Source organism: Oncorhynchus clarkii, chromosome 23, assembly GCF_045791955.1.
Source record: "Oncorhynchus clarkii lewisi isolate Uvic-CL-2024 chromosome 23, UVic_Ocla_1.0, whole genome shotgun sequence".
NCBI classification, from domain to species: Eukaryota; Metazoa; Chordata; class Actinopteri; order Salmoniformes; family Salmonidae; genus Oncorhynchus; species Oncorhynchus clarkii.
The window spans coordinates 44653012-44668993 of record NC_092169.1 but is presented as its reverse complement, the minus strand read 5'-3'; the positions used below and the strand labels follow the sequence as shown (position 1 = coordinate 44668993).

Genomic DNA, 15982 nt, shown 5'->3' with positions numbered 1-15982 from the left:
AGACTGCGAGCCAGCCTAATCGCCCAACATCCATTGCCCAACCTCACTAATGCTCTTGTGGAAAGCCTTCCTAGAAGAGTGGAGGCTCTTATAGCAGCAAATGGGGGGACCAACTTAGATGTTCCACGAGTAGGTGTCCACATACTTTTGGTCATGTAGTGTATGTTCTATAGAATTTGACGCACCTACGTGCAAACACACACACACAGTTGAAATAAGCAACAAGACAATGTCAGGTTTTCTTAATAAAAATAATTCATTTCAGGACATATAAATAAGTATTGAAACGCACAGTACAGATATTATTTGATATTAATAAATACTTAACAAAACAAAGCTTTTCATACAATACCCTATTATTGACAGGTTACACAAAAATGTCTCACAACTTTTGCATGTTTTGTTACAACTTTGCGTGTTTATGTGTAACATTGGAATGTCGTCCCTATGTATGTCAAGGAAAGTACCAGAGCAGCTTATTAAGTATTGTGTAGTATGTAGTGGTCTGAACGGGGTTCAGACCCATAACCAAAGAGCATGTACTGACAACTAATTACCCTTGTAATATATTATATTATGTGTATCATCTGCTTAAAGCGCAGATCTATATCTATACTGCCATAAGTCTAATCAACAAAATACATTTTTTTGCAGGTGTCAGATATGCATATTTAACAGATGTCGGATATGCATATTGAACAGACTTCAACGATGCGTTAGTTAAGAGGTCAAATCAATGCTTTGAAGACGATGGCACGTTTTTGGGCAGGAAGGAAATGTCAGTTCAAATATATAGGTTTAAAAGAAGAAAACACAGGCATGTCAGTTTTATATCAAACAGAGTAGTAGAGTGAGGCATCATGTGAGCAGAGCAGATTTCAGCAGAGCCCCTACGATAAAGAGGTACTATACTGCAGGCCAAGTTCTATGGGTGGTGAGGTATTTTACTGCAGGCTTGTATTTGTATTTATTATGGATCCCCATCAGCTGCAGCCAAAGCAGCAGCTACTCTTCCTGGGGTCCAGCCATGCCACAGCTACAAGGTATGAACCAAGCTAAGGGCTGTGTTGCTGTTTTTCCCCACAGGTGTTTGTTAACGTTCTCCCTCCCTCCATCCTCTGAATGAGGTGTTGAGCTCTACGGGGATTTCTCCTGGATTTATGTTCTCCCTCCTCTGAATGGGGTGTTGAGCTGTACAGGGATTTCTCCTGCCTTTATGTTCTCCTTCCTTACCTCCAAACACACACTCCTTTCCTCACTGGCAATCCCCTTGGACGAGATCAACTGAACTCTGCTCTCATCTATAAGTAACTAATTAACTAGGAGTCTGTGTGAAGGTAATTGCCCAGCATTACCACATATAGAACACACTGTAACATGGTACAACTCTCAGGGCAAGCGCTAACTTGGACTTCTACAGTAGAGATACAAAAAGTGGTCGACAACGACATATGTACTGCCAGCAGACATCTATGTGGTGGTGGGAGAGGTTGAAAACAAGAACACAACAGCATATGTACTGCCAGCAGACATCTATGTGGTGGTGGGAGAGGTTGAAAACAAGAACACAACAGCATATGTACTGCCTGTAGACATCTATGTGGTGGTGGGAGAGGTTGAAAACAAGAACACAACAGCATATGTACTTCCTGTAGACATCTATGTGGTGGTGGGAGAGGTTGAAAACAAGAACACAACAGCATATGTACTGCCTGTAGACATCTATGTGGTGGTGGGAGAGGTTGAAAACAAGAACACAACAGCATATGTACTGCCAGCAGACATCTATGTGGTGGTGGGAGAGGTTGAAAACAAGAACACAACAGCATATGTACTGCCAGCAGACATCTATGTGGTGGTGGGAGAGGTTGAAAACAAGAACACAACAGCATATGTACTGCCCGTAGACATATATGTGGTGGTGGGAGAGGTTGAAAACAAGAACACAACAGCATATGTATTGAGGTTGAATATTATTGAGTTTTAACTACCGTTTTTCTCTGTCATGTAACATAACCTCTACGTTTGACTTCTGTTCGAGTAGCACCATTCAGTACTTAAGGGTACTGCCCACTCACAATCACTCAGATACTGTACATTAGCTGTCTAGGTATGGAACAGTTTTGACTGTACCTAATCCTGTTTAAACCACATTTCTACTGACCAAACTCTCATTTTGTTAGTGGTCGTGATGGCTTTGGCACAACTTTGCAGTTGTCAGAATTTTGGTCGATGAGGTTCTTAAACAAAAGCTGCAATTTATCACATTGTGTCGGTGACTAGCTGCTTGATAGAGAATTGCTTGGCCATATTATTAAGCAGCTTACATATTGCGCTTTTTCAAGATACAATCAGTAGTACAGCATGATACTGTACACGTTGTCCGTTGTCTGACACGTATACCTCACCTTTCATCCTGTACACGTGGAATAATAATAATTGCACCAAGAGGTATTCTGCCTGCCATTTCGACTGTCCCTGCTCTTTTCTCTTCATGAGCACATGTTAAAACGGGCGTCTGGCCTTAGATTCACTAGTTTCAGAGATGCTTTGACTAGCATGGTGGCACGACCATTTGAATCTTCCCCAAACCTTTGGGCTCACCCCCTGTAGACCTGCTTAAAGTGGTCACATTCGTTACAGAAGCCTTGCTTCTCTATGTTGGCATAGTGGTCACAGCCTTGGGCTTTACAGCTCTGCTTCATCGTCTCCTTAGGTGCCCCTGCCCTCTCCCTGCGGCTCTCTCTCTGCCCTCGTGTGGCCCGGCACTCTGGACACGGGTCTGTGCAGCCGTGGGAGAAGTTACTGCAGCCATTCCACCTGCACGTGGCCTGGGTCTGGGTCTTTCTGGGTTTGTCTTGTTCTGGTTTAGCAGTCTGCTGCAGATAGAGAAAAACAAAGAGGAAACAAATCATTCTACACTCTGAAACTGTAAAAATTATTTGCAATTCAAGATGTGGTGTACAGCCACTGGGCCCTGTGTGAGAGGGAGGGAGACACTCACCATGACCAGCGGAGGGGAGTGGGCACCGGGAGCCCTGGTAGCATTCTGGTTGAACCTGGAGCTCTGCTCGTTAAAGAAGCACTTGTTACAGTAGCCCTCCAGCATGGCATTGCCCATGGCCCCACACCCCAGGCCCTGACAGCGCGAAGCATTCTGGAAGCCTGCTTCCGACGCGTGGCGAGTCTGGATTGGAGCAGGAGGAGGAAGGGTCGCAACTGGAGGAGATAAACCCAGAGAAACCACATGTCAAACTAACATATGACCACACACAATATCAACTATTCTTGAGATTCAGGTAAATTTGCAGCTTTTCCAGTTCTGTCTGGTGTAAACATCGAGTTAGTTTCATGTTGTTTCTAAGTATACTGACATAAGTAGACCAAGATAAGACATGACAGCTGAGGCTTTTGATGTGGCCTGATTCCTTCTATATATTTTGCTGGGACATGAAAAGAAAAGCATTTCTTGTTAAAATGACTAAGAACAAGCATCTGGTTAGACTTACGGTGGTTGGTCTGATAGTCCACATAGCAGATGGTGCAGAATCCACGCTTCTGTTGAGTACCAAAGAACTGGCATCCCAACCTTTTACAGGGTCGGCCCGAGCACTCAGATTCCTTGGGCGGGGGCTTGGTCCATAACGACCCAGAAGAGGACGCTGCTGCCGGCGGCTGGGGCTCCTCGCGCCGCTCTGTGCTAGTACTCTGGAAGCAAGGGGGGCACAGTCCGTTAAATATCCTGAAGGCCTCCTGGTGGCACATGCCGCACCTTCCTGGTGCATTCTGCTGGCTGTTAAAGCAGCGTTCACACAGACCATTGTGCTCCTTGCTGCGGGTGAAAACGCAGCCAGGCATCTTGCACTTCATGGCGTGGGTTTCGCTGTAACAGCAGGACGCCGAGCGCGGTGGAGCGACGGAGAGCGGGCTGGATAACACCGCCAGGCAGCCAGAGGGGCTGGGCCGTACTCTACTACTACACCCCGGCTCACAAGCCTGATTTCCGCCTTTCGTAGAGGCAGCCTCTATCCTCCCGTTAGGCTGGCCCTGGCGTTTCTCAAAGCACTCGTGGCAGTGTGGCTGGGTGTCCACTGAGACGTAGAAGGTGCACCGTGGTGTGGCACATCGGATCTCGATGAGGGACAGCTGAGACACGGAGAAGGGGGGTGGTCTATGGGGGTGGGGGGCCCACAGTTGGTCCTTGTCCTCCTGCCAGCGCTTGTACTCGTGGTTGACCAACTGGAGGTAGTCCTCCATCAGGTTCATGTCCTCAGGCAGGTTCCCTTCATCCAGCCTGGGGAAGGCAGCACGCAACACACTCAATACTACTGATAGGATAATTATACACCTCTTGGCCAGGCTGCCAAGTTGTCAATAATGACAATTGGTTCTCAACTTGACCCACCCCAATAAATAAAGCACTATTATACCACAAAGACTTTTTAAAAACATATTTGTATTGTGCTTTTTAAACAGTGCTTTACATCCTTTTCTCTACCGTTCTCCATGGCTCTAGCGTCCCACCCACCTGGCAGCGTTGATGATGCGTGTGGTATCGTAGCCCAGTCCAATGACAGGGATCTCCATCAGCATTAGGTAGTCCTTCAGAAGCCTCTCCTTCTGCGTCTGCTCCTTCTCCATCAAGAAGTGCACATTGAGCTCCTCGAAGCCCCCGCGGCCCGGGTTGATCAGCGGCACTGCTCGGATCTCTGGGGCACACAGTCATAATGATGATATACAGGAAGTAGTATATAGCTAGCACCTTTCTGGGACACAATGACACCGTACACCAAAACAGCACAATAAATGACCCAATTTAGTAAGATGTGGAAGATAGGTCACATTCCCCCTCATCCTACAAGCACTTCTCAACACAGTAATCTATCAACGACGGTTACTGTTCACACCTGGGCCACTGTCTTTGATGGTGATGAGGGGGGCAAAGTGCTGGGAGTCGTAGCCGAGCACTATGGGGTACTTGTAGCACTCCCTTGGAGGCCAGTGCAGAGGAAGGTAGATGCCCCCCACGTTGAGGGGAGAGAAGGAGGAGCAGGACCTCATGCTGCGCAGCACCTGGTCTGTAAGGATACAGCCATGAGTTAGTCACTGAACACAATACAGCACACTGACTGCTTCTACTGCTGTAGTAGGCAAACCTACAGACACAGCACACTGACTACTTCTACTGCTATAGTAGACAGAACTACAAAAAGACAGCACACTGACTGATTCTACTGCTGTAGTAGGCAAACCTACAGACACAGCACACTGACTACTTCTACTGCTATAGTAGACAGACCTACAAAAAGACAGCACACTGACTGATTCTACTGCTGTAGTAGGCAAACCTACAGACACAGCACACTGACTACTTCTACTGCTATAGTAGACAAATCTACAACAAATCTACAGAAAGACCTACAGAAACTGCATATACGTCTGCGTTTGAACTTTTGATGAACTGAGTGATGAGAGGGTCCATTGAGGAAGGCTGTACCTGCAATGACGATGATGGGCCTGCGGAGGATGTTGGAGAGGATAAAGATGTGCATGTCCTCCAGGGAGTCAAACTGCAGCCCATTGCGGCTGGACACAGGCGAGGCCATCTTGATGATCTTCTCCCATTCCTCCTCCCAATTCTGACAGAAGAATAATCAATTACAACCAATTTAGCTGCTATAAACATCATGATCATACTAACAATTGATACTACTAACAGACCTGGGTGATACTACTAACCACCCTTGGTGATACTACCAACAGGTGATACTACTAACAGACCTCGGTGATACTACTAACAGACCTGGTTGAAACTACCAACAGGTGATACTACTAACAGACCTGGGTGATACTAGTAACAGACCTGGGTGATACTAGTAACAGACCTGGGTGATACTAGTAACAGACCTGGGTGATACTAGTAACAGACCTGGGTGATACTACTAACAGACCTGGGTGATACTACTAACAGACCTGGGTGATACTACTAACAGACCTGGGTGATACTACTAACAGACCTGGGTGATACTACTAACCACCCTTGGTGATACTACCAACAGGTGATACTACTAACAGACCTCGGTGATACTACTAACAGACCTGGTTGAAACTACCAACAGGTGATACTACTAACAGACCTGGGTGATACTAGTAACATACCTGGGTGATACTAGTAACAGACCTGGGTGATACTAGTAACAGACCTGGGTGATACTAGTAACAGACCTGGGTGATACTAGTAACAGACCTGGGTGATACTAGTAACAGACCTGGGTGATACTACTAACAGACCTGGGTGATACTACTAACAGACCTGGGTGATACTACTAACAGACCTGGGTGATACTACTAACAGACCTGGGTGGTACTAGTAACAGACCTGGGTGATACTACTAACAGACCTGGGTGATACTACTAACAGACCTGGGTGATACTACTAACAGACCTGGGTGATTCTACTAACATACCTGGGTGATACTACTGACAGACCTGGGTGATACTACTGACAGACCTGGGTGAAACTACTTACAGACCTGGGTGATACTACTAACAGACCTGAGTGATACTACTAACAGGTGATACTACTAACATACCTGGGTGATACTAGTAACAGGTGATACTACTAACATACATGGGTGATACTACTAACAGACCTGGGTGATACTACCAACAGGTGATACTACTACCAGACCTGGGTGATACTACTAACAGACCTGGGTGACACTACTAACAGACCTGGGTGACACTACTAACAGAGACTACTTTGTCCCAGGTCTGCTATAGTAACATCATCCTGGTCGTAGAAGGGGGTCTGCTATAGTAACATCATCCTGGTCATAGAGGAGGTCTGCTATAGTAACATCATCCTGGTCATAGAGGAGGTCTGCTATAGTAACACCATCCTGGTCGTAGAGGAGGTCTGCTATAGTAACACCATCCTGGTCGTAGAGGAGGTCTGCTATAGTAACATCAACCTGGTCGTAGAGGAGGTCTGCTATAGTAACATCATCCTGGTCGTAGAGGAGGTCTGCTATAGTAACATCATCCTGGTCATATAGGAGGTCTGCTATAGTAACACCATCCTGGTCGTAGAGGAGGTCTGCTATATTAACACCATCCTGGTCGTAGAGGAGGTCTGCTATAGTAACACCATCCTGGTCGTAGAGGAGGTCTGTTATTCAAACACAATCGTGGTCGTAGAGGGGGCCTTCGTTCCTCACCATGGTGCTGTAACGCAGGCCAGTCTGGGTGAACTCCTGAGACTGCAGTAGCTCTGTCTGGAAACGGGCTCTAAAGTTGCCTGTTTCGTTCTCCTTGAGCACACTGTGCAGGGCCTTCCTCAGGACCAGGTCTGTGTCCTGCACCCCCAGCATGTACTGAGAGGCAGCATGGAGAAGACAGTTCCCATCTCCTGCAACACACACAAAGCCATGACATATGGGGGTAGATATTACATACAAGTGTAGGCTCTTAATTTGATCACTCTTTTGTTGTTGAGAATTTATTATGTTCACACATTCAAACTTTGTAAAGTTCCATCTGGTTTGATCCAGGCATGTAGAGTGGAGGGTAAGTTTATCTACAGTTCCGTTACTAATACAACTCTATGACTCTGTGTTTGTGAAATACAAACTTCCCATCACCACAGGTAAGACTGCGAGTTATTAACAGCAAAACTATCCATCGCCGACAAAGACCTGTATCGCTCTGAGAAAAAGGAGGAAAAGGAGAGGGGATTTCCAGAGCAGCTCTCGCAGCGCTCTTCAGGCATCCGTTATATCTGACCACCATTCATCACCTTACAGAGGAAATATAAAACGTCCTGAGAAAGTTTGATATCATAGACTATCAGCACTGTTGGTTTGTTATATCTGACCACCATTCATCACCTTACAGTGGAAATGATGTCACAGAATATCAGCACTGTTGGTTTGTGTGGTGTACTTTCGTCGCTTTCCATGTGATGTCTTCTATGGTTGTCTTCATGCCATACAACATGGCTAAAACAGACTGGACCACTAGGCCAATGACACATACAGTATTGTTTTAAACTCTAACTGTAGTTTGCTCCCTTGGCACGTTAACACTAAAACAACCTAAACTAAATAAGAGAATGAAAAAACAGCCTTCAGTGATGACTGGAGAGGGTGCCAGATGGGCAAAAGGAGTAAATCAGGTAAAGTTGCATTTGCAGGTTTAATTCCTAGTTTAAGAAATTAATGATAAACCATCTGGGAGACAAACCGTCTGACTCTTACTGCAGGGCGGTGGGGTCTTTTTGTCATTGTAACAAAATGGGCCTAAAGCATTTGAAATACCCTGCTGCCTGCCACACCAAAGAGAGGAATTTCCCTGATTGTGGTTCTCTGTGACTAAGTGCCGTGAAGCTGCCATTTGACTCTTTCTTCCCCTTGTCAGCTACTCCAGAGACATCCGAGACATGTTGCCCTGGACTTTCCAGAGGGGTGGTGCTTGGCTCGGCTGGAATGTTTTCTATTCACGAGCTTCACCAACAACCAATAGAGATCTCATTTTCGTGTGGGATGATATATTTTTATATTTTACACCCGCATATTTCTTTCCCTAAAAGAAGAAGTTCTGAGTTCCGACACTGAATACCTTCGGCCTTCCTCTTTTTGTCTTCCGCCATGTTGAATACACCAGTAGAGGTGGACAGCGTGTCGAATACACCAGTAGAGGTGGACAGTGTGTCGAATACACCAGTAGAGGTGGACAGCGTGTCGAATACACCAGTAGAGGTGGACAGCGTGTTGAATACACCAGTAGAGGTGGACAGCGTGTCGAATACACCAGTAGAGGTGGACAGCGTGTCGAATACACCAGTAGAGGTGGACAGTGTGTCGAATACACCAGTAGAGGTGGACAGCGTGTCGAATACACCAGTAGAGGTGGACAGCGTGTCGAATACACCAGTAGAGGTGGACAGCGTGTCGAATACACCAGTAGAGGTGGACAGCGTGTCGAATACACCAGTAGAGGTGGACACTGTGTTGCGATAAGTGCAACACTGTTTTTACATACTGTATGCTCTCAAATATTATACCTTTGTAATGTGTATCACTATCATACCCTTGTAATATGTGCATTACTATTATAACTATGTAATATGTAAGTCCTGAATGTTGATTGGCTGAAAGCCATGGTATATCAGACCGTATTCCATGGGTATGACAAAAAAGTACAATTTACTGGTCTAATTACGTTGGTAACCAGTTTATAATAGTGATAAGGCAATAAGGTATTTGTGGTATATGCAAAATGTATTATAACTATGTAATATGTACATTACTATTATAACTATGTAATAGCTATTATAACTATGTAATATGTACATTACTATTATTAACTATGTAATAGCTATTATAACTATGTAATATGTACATTACTTTTACAACTATGTTATATGTATATCACTATTACAACTATGTAATAGGTATTATAACTATAATATGTACATTACTATTATAACTCTGTAGTTGGTATTATGACTGTAATTGTACGTTACTATTACAACTATGTAATAGCTACATTACTATTACAACTATGTAATAGCTACATTACTATTACAACTATGTAATAGCTACATTACTATTACAACTATGTAAAAGCTACATTACTATTACAACTATATAATATCTACATTACTATTACAACTATGTAATATCTACATTACTATTACAACTATGTAATATCTACATTACTATTACAACTATGTAATATCTACATTACTATTACAACTATGTAATATCTACATTACTATTACAACTATGTAATATCTACAATACTATTACAACTATGTAATATCTACATTACTTTTACAACTATGTTATATGTATATTACTACTATAACTATGCAATGGTATTATAACTAATATGTATATTGCTATTATAACTATGTAATAGGTATTATACCTATGTATTATGTATATTACTATTATAACTATGTAATATGTACATTACTATTATAACTATGTAATAGGTGTTATAACTATGTAATATGTACATTACTATTATTAACTATGTAATAGGTATTATAACTATGTAATATGTACATTACTATTATAACTATGGAATAGGTGTTATAACTATGTAATAGGTATTATAACCATGTAATAGGTATTATAACTATGTAATAGGTATATTACTATTATAGCTCTGTAATAGGTATTATAACTATGTAATATGTACATAACTATCATAACTATGTCATAGGTAATATAACTATGTATTATGTATATTACTACTATAACTATGTAATATGTGCATTACTAGTACATTACTATTATAACTATGTAATATGTATGTTACTATTATAACTATGTAATGGGTTTTATAACAATGTAATAGGTATAACTATATAATAGGTATATTACTATTATAACTCTGTAATATGTATTCTAACCATGTAATATGTACATTACCACCATAACTATGTAATAGGTATTATAACTATGTAATATGTATATTACTACTATAACTATGTAATATGTACATTACTATCATAACTATGTAATAGATATTATAACTATGTAATATGTATATTACTACTATCACTATGTAATATGTACATTACTATCATAACTATGTAATAGTTATTATAACTATGTAATATGTATATTACTACTATAACTATGTAATATGTACATTACTATCATAACTATGTCATAGGTATTATAACTATGTAATATGTATATTACTACTATAACTATGTAATATGTACATTACTATCATAACTATGTCATAGGTATTATAACTATGTAATATGTATATTACTACTATAACTATGTAATATGTATATTACTACTATAACTATGTAATATGTATATTACTACTATAACTATGTAATAGGTATTATAACTATGTAATATGTATATTACTACTATAACTTGTAATAGGTATTATAACTATGTAATATGTATATTACTACTATAACTATGTAATATGTACATTACATAAGTATAATATGTACATTACTATTATAACTATGTAATAGGTATTATAACTATGTAATATGCACATTACTATCATAACTATGTAATAGGTATTATAACTATGTAATATGTACATTACTACTATAACTATGTAATATGTATATTACTACTATAACTATGTAATATGTATATTACTACTATAACTACGTAATATGTACATTACTATCATAACTATGTAATAGGTATTATAACCACGTAATATGTATATTACTACTATAACTATGTAATATGTACATTACATAAGTATAATATGTACATTACTATTATAAGTATAATATGTACATTACTATTATAACTATGTAATAGGTATTATAACCATGTAATAGGTATTATAACTATATAATAGGTATATTACTATTATAACTCTGTAATATGTATTATAACTATGTAATATGTACATTACTACTATAACTATGTAATATGTACATTACTATTAAAGTATAATATGTGCATTACTATTATAACTATGTAATAGGTTTTATAACCATGTAATAGGTATTATAACTATATAATAGGTATATTACTATTACAACTCTGTAATATGTATTATAACTTTGTAATATGTATTATAACTATGTAATATGTACATTGCGATTATAACTATGTAATACGCTGAATCATGAGGTGATGGTCGTGGATGAATAGCACAACAATGGGCTTCAGGATCTCGTCAATTTACCACAATAAAATGAAATAGTCTAAGTTTACCGTAGCTTATGCCTGTCCATACCATAACCCCACCGTCACTATGGGGCACTCTGTTCACAACGTTGACATCAGCAAACTGCTCACCCACACAACACCATACACGTGGTTTGCGGTTGTTTTGAGGCCGGTTGGACGTAATGCCAAATCCTCTAAAACAACTTTAGGTGGGTTATGACAGAGGTGGGTTATGACAGAGAAATTAACATTTAATTCTCTGACAACAGCTCTGGTGGACATTCCTGCAGTCAACATGCTAATTGCACACTCAAAACTTAAGACATCTGTGGCATTGCGTTGTGTGACAAAACTGCATATTTTATTGTCCCCAGCACAAGGTTCCCATCCTCTACCTCTCCTGTCCTCCTCTACCTCTCCTGTCCTCCTCTACCTCTCCTGTCCTCATCTACCTCTCCTGCCCTCCTCTATCTCTCCTGTCCTCCTCTACCTCTCCGGTACAGTACTCCTCTACCTCTCTGGTCCTGTCCTGTCCTCCCCTAGTCCTCTACCTCTCCTGTCCTGTCCTTATTCACCAGTCACCTTACGCAATGGATTCATTCCAGTGAGTCAGCAGCCAGCCAGCCAGCAACAGACAGAGTGGTCCTCCTCAGTCTGAAAGTCATAGCTGCTATGTCATTCATAGGAAAAGCTACTCTATACTATAATTTCCCAAATCAAGGTCTGGCTGAGCCCTCCAGAGACTTCTATATTTTCTAAATCAAGGCCTGTCTGGGCCCTCCAAAGACTTCTATATTTTCTAAATCAAGGCCTGTCTGGGCCCTCCAGAGACTTCTATATTTTCTAAATCAAGGCCTGTCTGGGCCCTCCAAAGACTTCTATATTTTCTAAATCAAGGCCTGTCTGGGCCCTACAAAGACTTCTATATTTTCTAAATCAAGGCCTGTCTGGGCCCTCCAGAGACTTCTATATTTTCTAAATCAAGGCCTGTCTGGGCCCTCCAGAGACTTCTATATTTTCTAAATCAAGGCCTGTCTGGGCCCTCCAAAGACTTCTAAATTTTCCAGATTTAGGCATGGGTGGGCCCTCCAGAGACTTATATGAGGAAATTCCACTCACTCAATAGAAAGGAAATATGTATCATGTCAAGGGTCTTTCTGGATTAGATTTACAGGAAGACAAACTTCTCTTATCACTATAATTTGACTTGGAAATACCTTAGATTTCAACATATAGGGAAAATACATTAGCCTTTGATTCACGTTTCATGTACTGCTACTATGGTGTGACAGCATTAAAATGGCAAAGGTTCAAGATGCCAGGTGTTAAGATATTACCCTCAATAAGACAATAAACCTAATAACCTGGTTATATATCCACCTGACAATAACATTCCATCTTTGCAATGATTCAATGAAATTACATGATTGACATGGTCACTAACCCACGTGTGAGTCAAGACAAGTGGGGTTGTTTGCTGTATGATTTGTGAATAAAGGTCCAACTCACTTAGCTACTTATTGAGAGAAGGGGTATACCCAAAACTCCACTGCAAAGCAGACAGAAACAAATCATTACAGAGTTTGAATGTCAACAGAATTAACTCGGTCAACATGGTCTTTAGAACAATGGAGAGGAAATTATCAGTATGACATCATAGAATTTCTGCTTTGGGATGTCCCACATAAGTACACTAGACGTTATGATCTACAAATAATGTACTGTAAATCTGCAGAGTCATGTTAGGTACCAGTCAAATCAAGAGCTAATAATGGAAATTCTAAAAGTGACACAACCCCCCCCCCCCCCCCTCTTTTCACAAATACCTCCTACCTTCCTACTAGAATGACCAACAAGGGGAACAGGCACCCAAACCAAACTAATACATTACCATTGGTCCTCAGTGGTACCATTTTCTTGACCTCGTGGCACCAGTTGAGCTTCTTCTCCTGCTCTAGGGAGCTCTGCATGGCCCTGTCCAAGATGGCTGCCTGAATGACCTGTTGGAAGGCCTGAGGGAACTGGCTCATGCTGATCATTTCCAGTGTGTACCGGTGCATGCCCCGCAGGTGGTGCATCAGGCTTTCACTGCCCGCCGGCTTCACTACATCGTTGGGCACCCGCTCCCGGATCTTGACCGCTTTCAGCAGGTTACTCACAAAGAGGAACTTGGGCAGGAAATTCTGTCCCTGGGACATGGTGTTCACCAGATGTAACGTGTACCAATGCAGAACTGAAGAGTAGGAAAACAGTTGTTGGTTGGTTTCATTGGCAGCATGTGGTTCTGATCTCTGGACTATATGGCCCACATCTAATACTAGACAAAGTGGGGGTCATGACTAAAGACAAACAAGACAGCTTTTGTGTTCTTTTCCAAGTTAGAATTCCCCCACAACCTGTTGCCCCAATGGGACAGAGGCACCCTCTACAAGCTGATGGTGATTTTTCAGACCCTAAGCCAAAGGACAGCTGTAGGCAGAGGCTAGTTAAAAATAATAATAAGGCCCACTCACAACCACCATCACAGAAAAGTCATGCTTCGATAATACTGGCAATGATTGATGCATAAGAATGGAACTATTTAAAACCCTTACAGTTCTTTCCATTTGTCAAATTGGAGGACCATTGAAACAGGAACTTGTCAGTCAGGCATTACTTATAACATAACAATAGGCTCTTATGATCTTATTGAAGAGGTGCCTAACTACAATGTGATAAAATAAGATGTATACACTGTATATTTTATGCATCGTGTACAGTGACAAAACTATTCAAGCATCCTTCATCAATTACAGTATAGCCTCCTTGAAGGCGCATAATGTAATTGTAGAATAACCTCTAAAAATCTATGTAATAAGGAGAGTGTCGCTCTTTCGATATTGGCAGACTTTGGTCAGAGCACGGGGAATCATGAGCGCTGCAGTTGACACAAAATACAGTAACAGGAGCCTGCTGACTGACGTTCAAATTACTTAGTCCATTCCTCTGACATCAACGTTTGAAACATTGTAACATTGCATCGCGAGTATTGTCATAAACATAGTTAAAATGTAACATGAACTATTAATTCCATATTTAATTGCTTGAGGGTGACGTCTTCGTAAACAATGGCGCCCACCGACGTGCACAACCTCGGTCTGTCTCCCCAGAAACACAACAATGCAACGACGTATAGTATATAGATTTCAAACGCTAAAACGAAAGTGAGTTCCAATTATTGATAGAGAAACATATAGAATATGAATGCATATTACCTGTACAATAAGACCACCAACAAAGCCCTAAGGATGCTCCTGGTAGTCTTCTGCCACTTCAATCAGGGTAACCGCAGCAGTCCAAACAGCGCCATTCAGCCTTCTTCACAATCAATTATATGTTGGTATGTTTACTCTTTATGTCAAAGCATAGATCACGTCCTCCAACTTAATGTATTTCATGCAGACTGCGGAAAAGCCCAGGCAGACAAAGGGGATTTCCAGTGTTAGGGACTTTCCACTTATCTCTCACAGCCTTCATACGCAGTTACATCTCACAAAACATAGGGGGTGTCTGAGCAAAGCGCCATTATGCTACGTTCTCTGGATCGTGTTGGTGACGAATAGCGCACTGAAATGCATGGTCCCACCTACTGTGCACAATGGAGGCGCGTCAGTGAGCACAAAGAGGGAGTGTCATTTTTTTACGAGACAGCGAGCCCTAGAAAAAATAATTACATTGGAATGAGATAAGTCATAATTCTGACCTAAATCCTGACTCAGATTCACGATAAAAATTTAGACGTTGGCCTACATACCCTAGTCTTATTATGGGAGAAATGTATTTCCACAATCCTATGCATTGCCATGAATAGAATAGAATGGAATAGAATGAAATGGAATGGAATTGAATAGAATTTAATGAAATGGATTAGAATGGAATGGAATTTATTGTCCATTTGGTTAGAATGGCTGCTGGTCTGCCTCTCTGACCTCTCAACAATAACTACATGTTTGTTACATGTGGGTAGGCCTACAGTAAATAAGATTAAGATTTAAATAACTTTATTGGTCAATTGCACATAAGGTCCAACCGAAATTTGACTTCCACTTTTAACCCAACACTCCGAAAGACACACATACTTACATATCCAGGTTTTTGGAGAGGTGCGGGGTAATTACAGTGTAGGAAGGCAAAGCATACTGTAGTCACATAATTACACCTATACAGCATGCACTTAAACGATTTGCAAGCAAACTTACATGGAGATTACTGATTCATCTAAAATAATACTTCTAGGGTGATGGGGCTTACCCACAATTCATTTGAGT

The 15982-nt window shown here is 41.2% G+C and overlaps 1 protein-coding gene across 1 annotated transcript; it reads right to left on the bottom strand.

Annotated features, from left to right (window-relative positions):
• Nucleotides 1-237: 237 nt before the first annotated feature.
• On the bottom strand, nt 238-15119 carry LOC139381750 (tumor necrosis factor alpha-induced protein 3-like). The gene is made up of 9 exons (XM_071125499.1): nt 14930-15119; nt 13567-13908; nt 7221-7411; nt 5498-5639; nt 4908-5078; nt 4529-4709; nt 3510-4294; nt 3005-3219; nt 238-2879 (listed from the first exon to the last, which is right to left on the bottom strand). Exons 2-9 carry the CDS (start codon nt 13871-13873, stop codon nt 2601-2603), a joined length of 2271 nt encoding a protein of 756 aa, XP_070981600.1. The 5' UTR covers nt 13874-13908; nt 14930-15119; the 3' UTR covers nt 238-2600.
• Between the last annotated feature and the right edge of the window lie 863 nt (nt 15120-15982).

Bases quoted from the DNA above. Each gene is read 5' to 3' on its own strand.
- LOC139381750 (XM_071125499.1), bottom strand. From the start codon at position 13,873: ATGTCCCAGGGACAGAATTTCCTGCCCAAGTTCCTCTTTGTGAGTAAC. The intron at 5,640-7,220 runs GTGAGGAACGAA...TTCTTCTGTCAG, and splicing joins GCCTGCGTTACAGCACCATG to AATTGGGAGGAGGAATGGGA. The intron at 5,079-5,497 runs GTACAGCCTTCC...GTATCCTTACAG, and splicing joins GCCCATCATCGTCATTGCAG to ACCAGGTGCTGCGCAGCATG.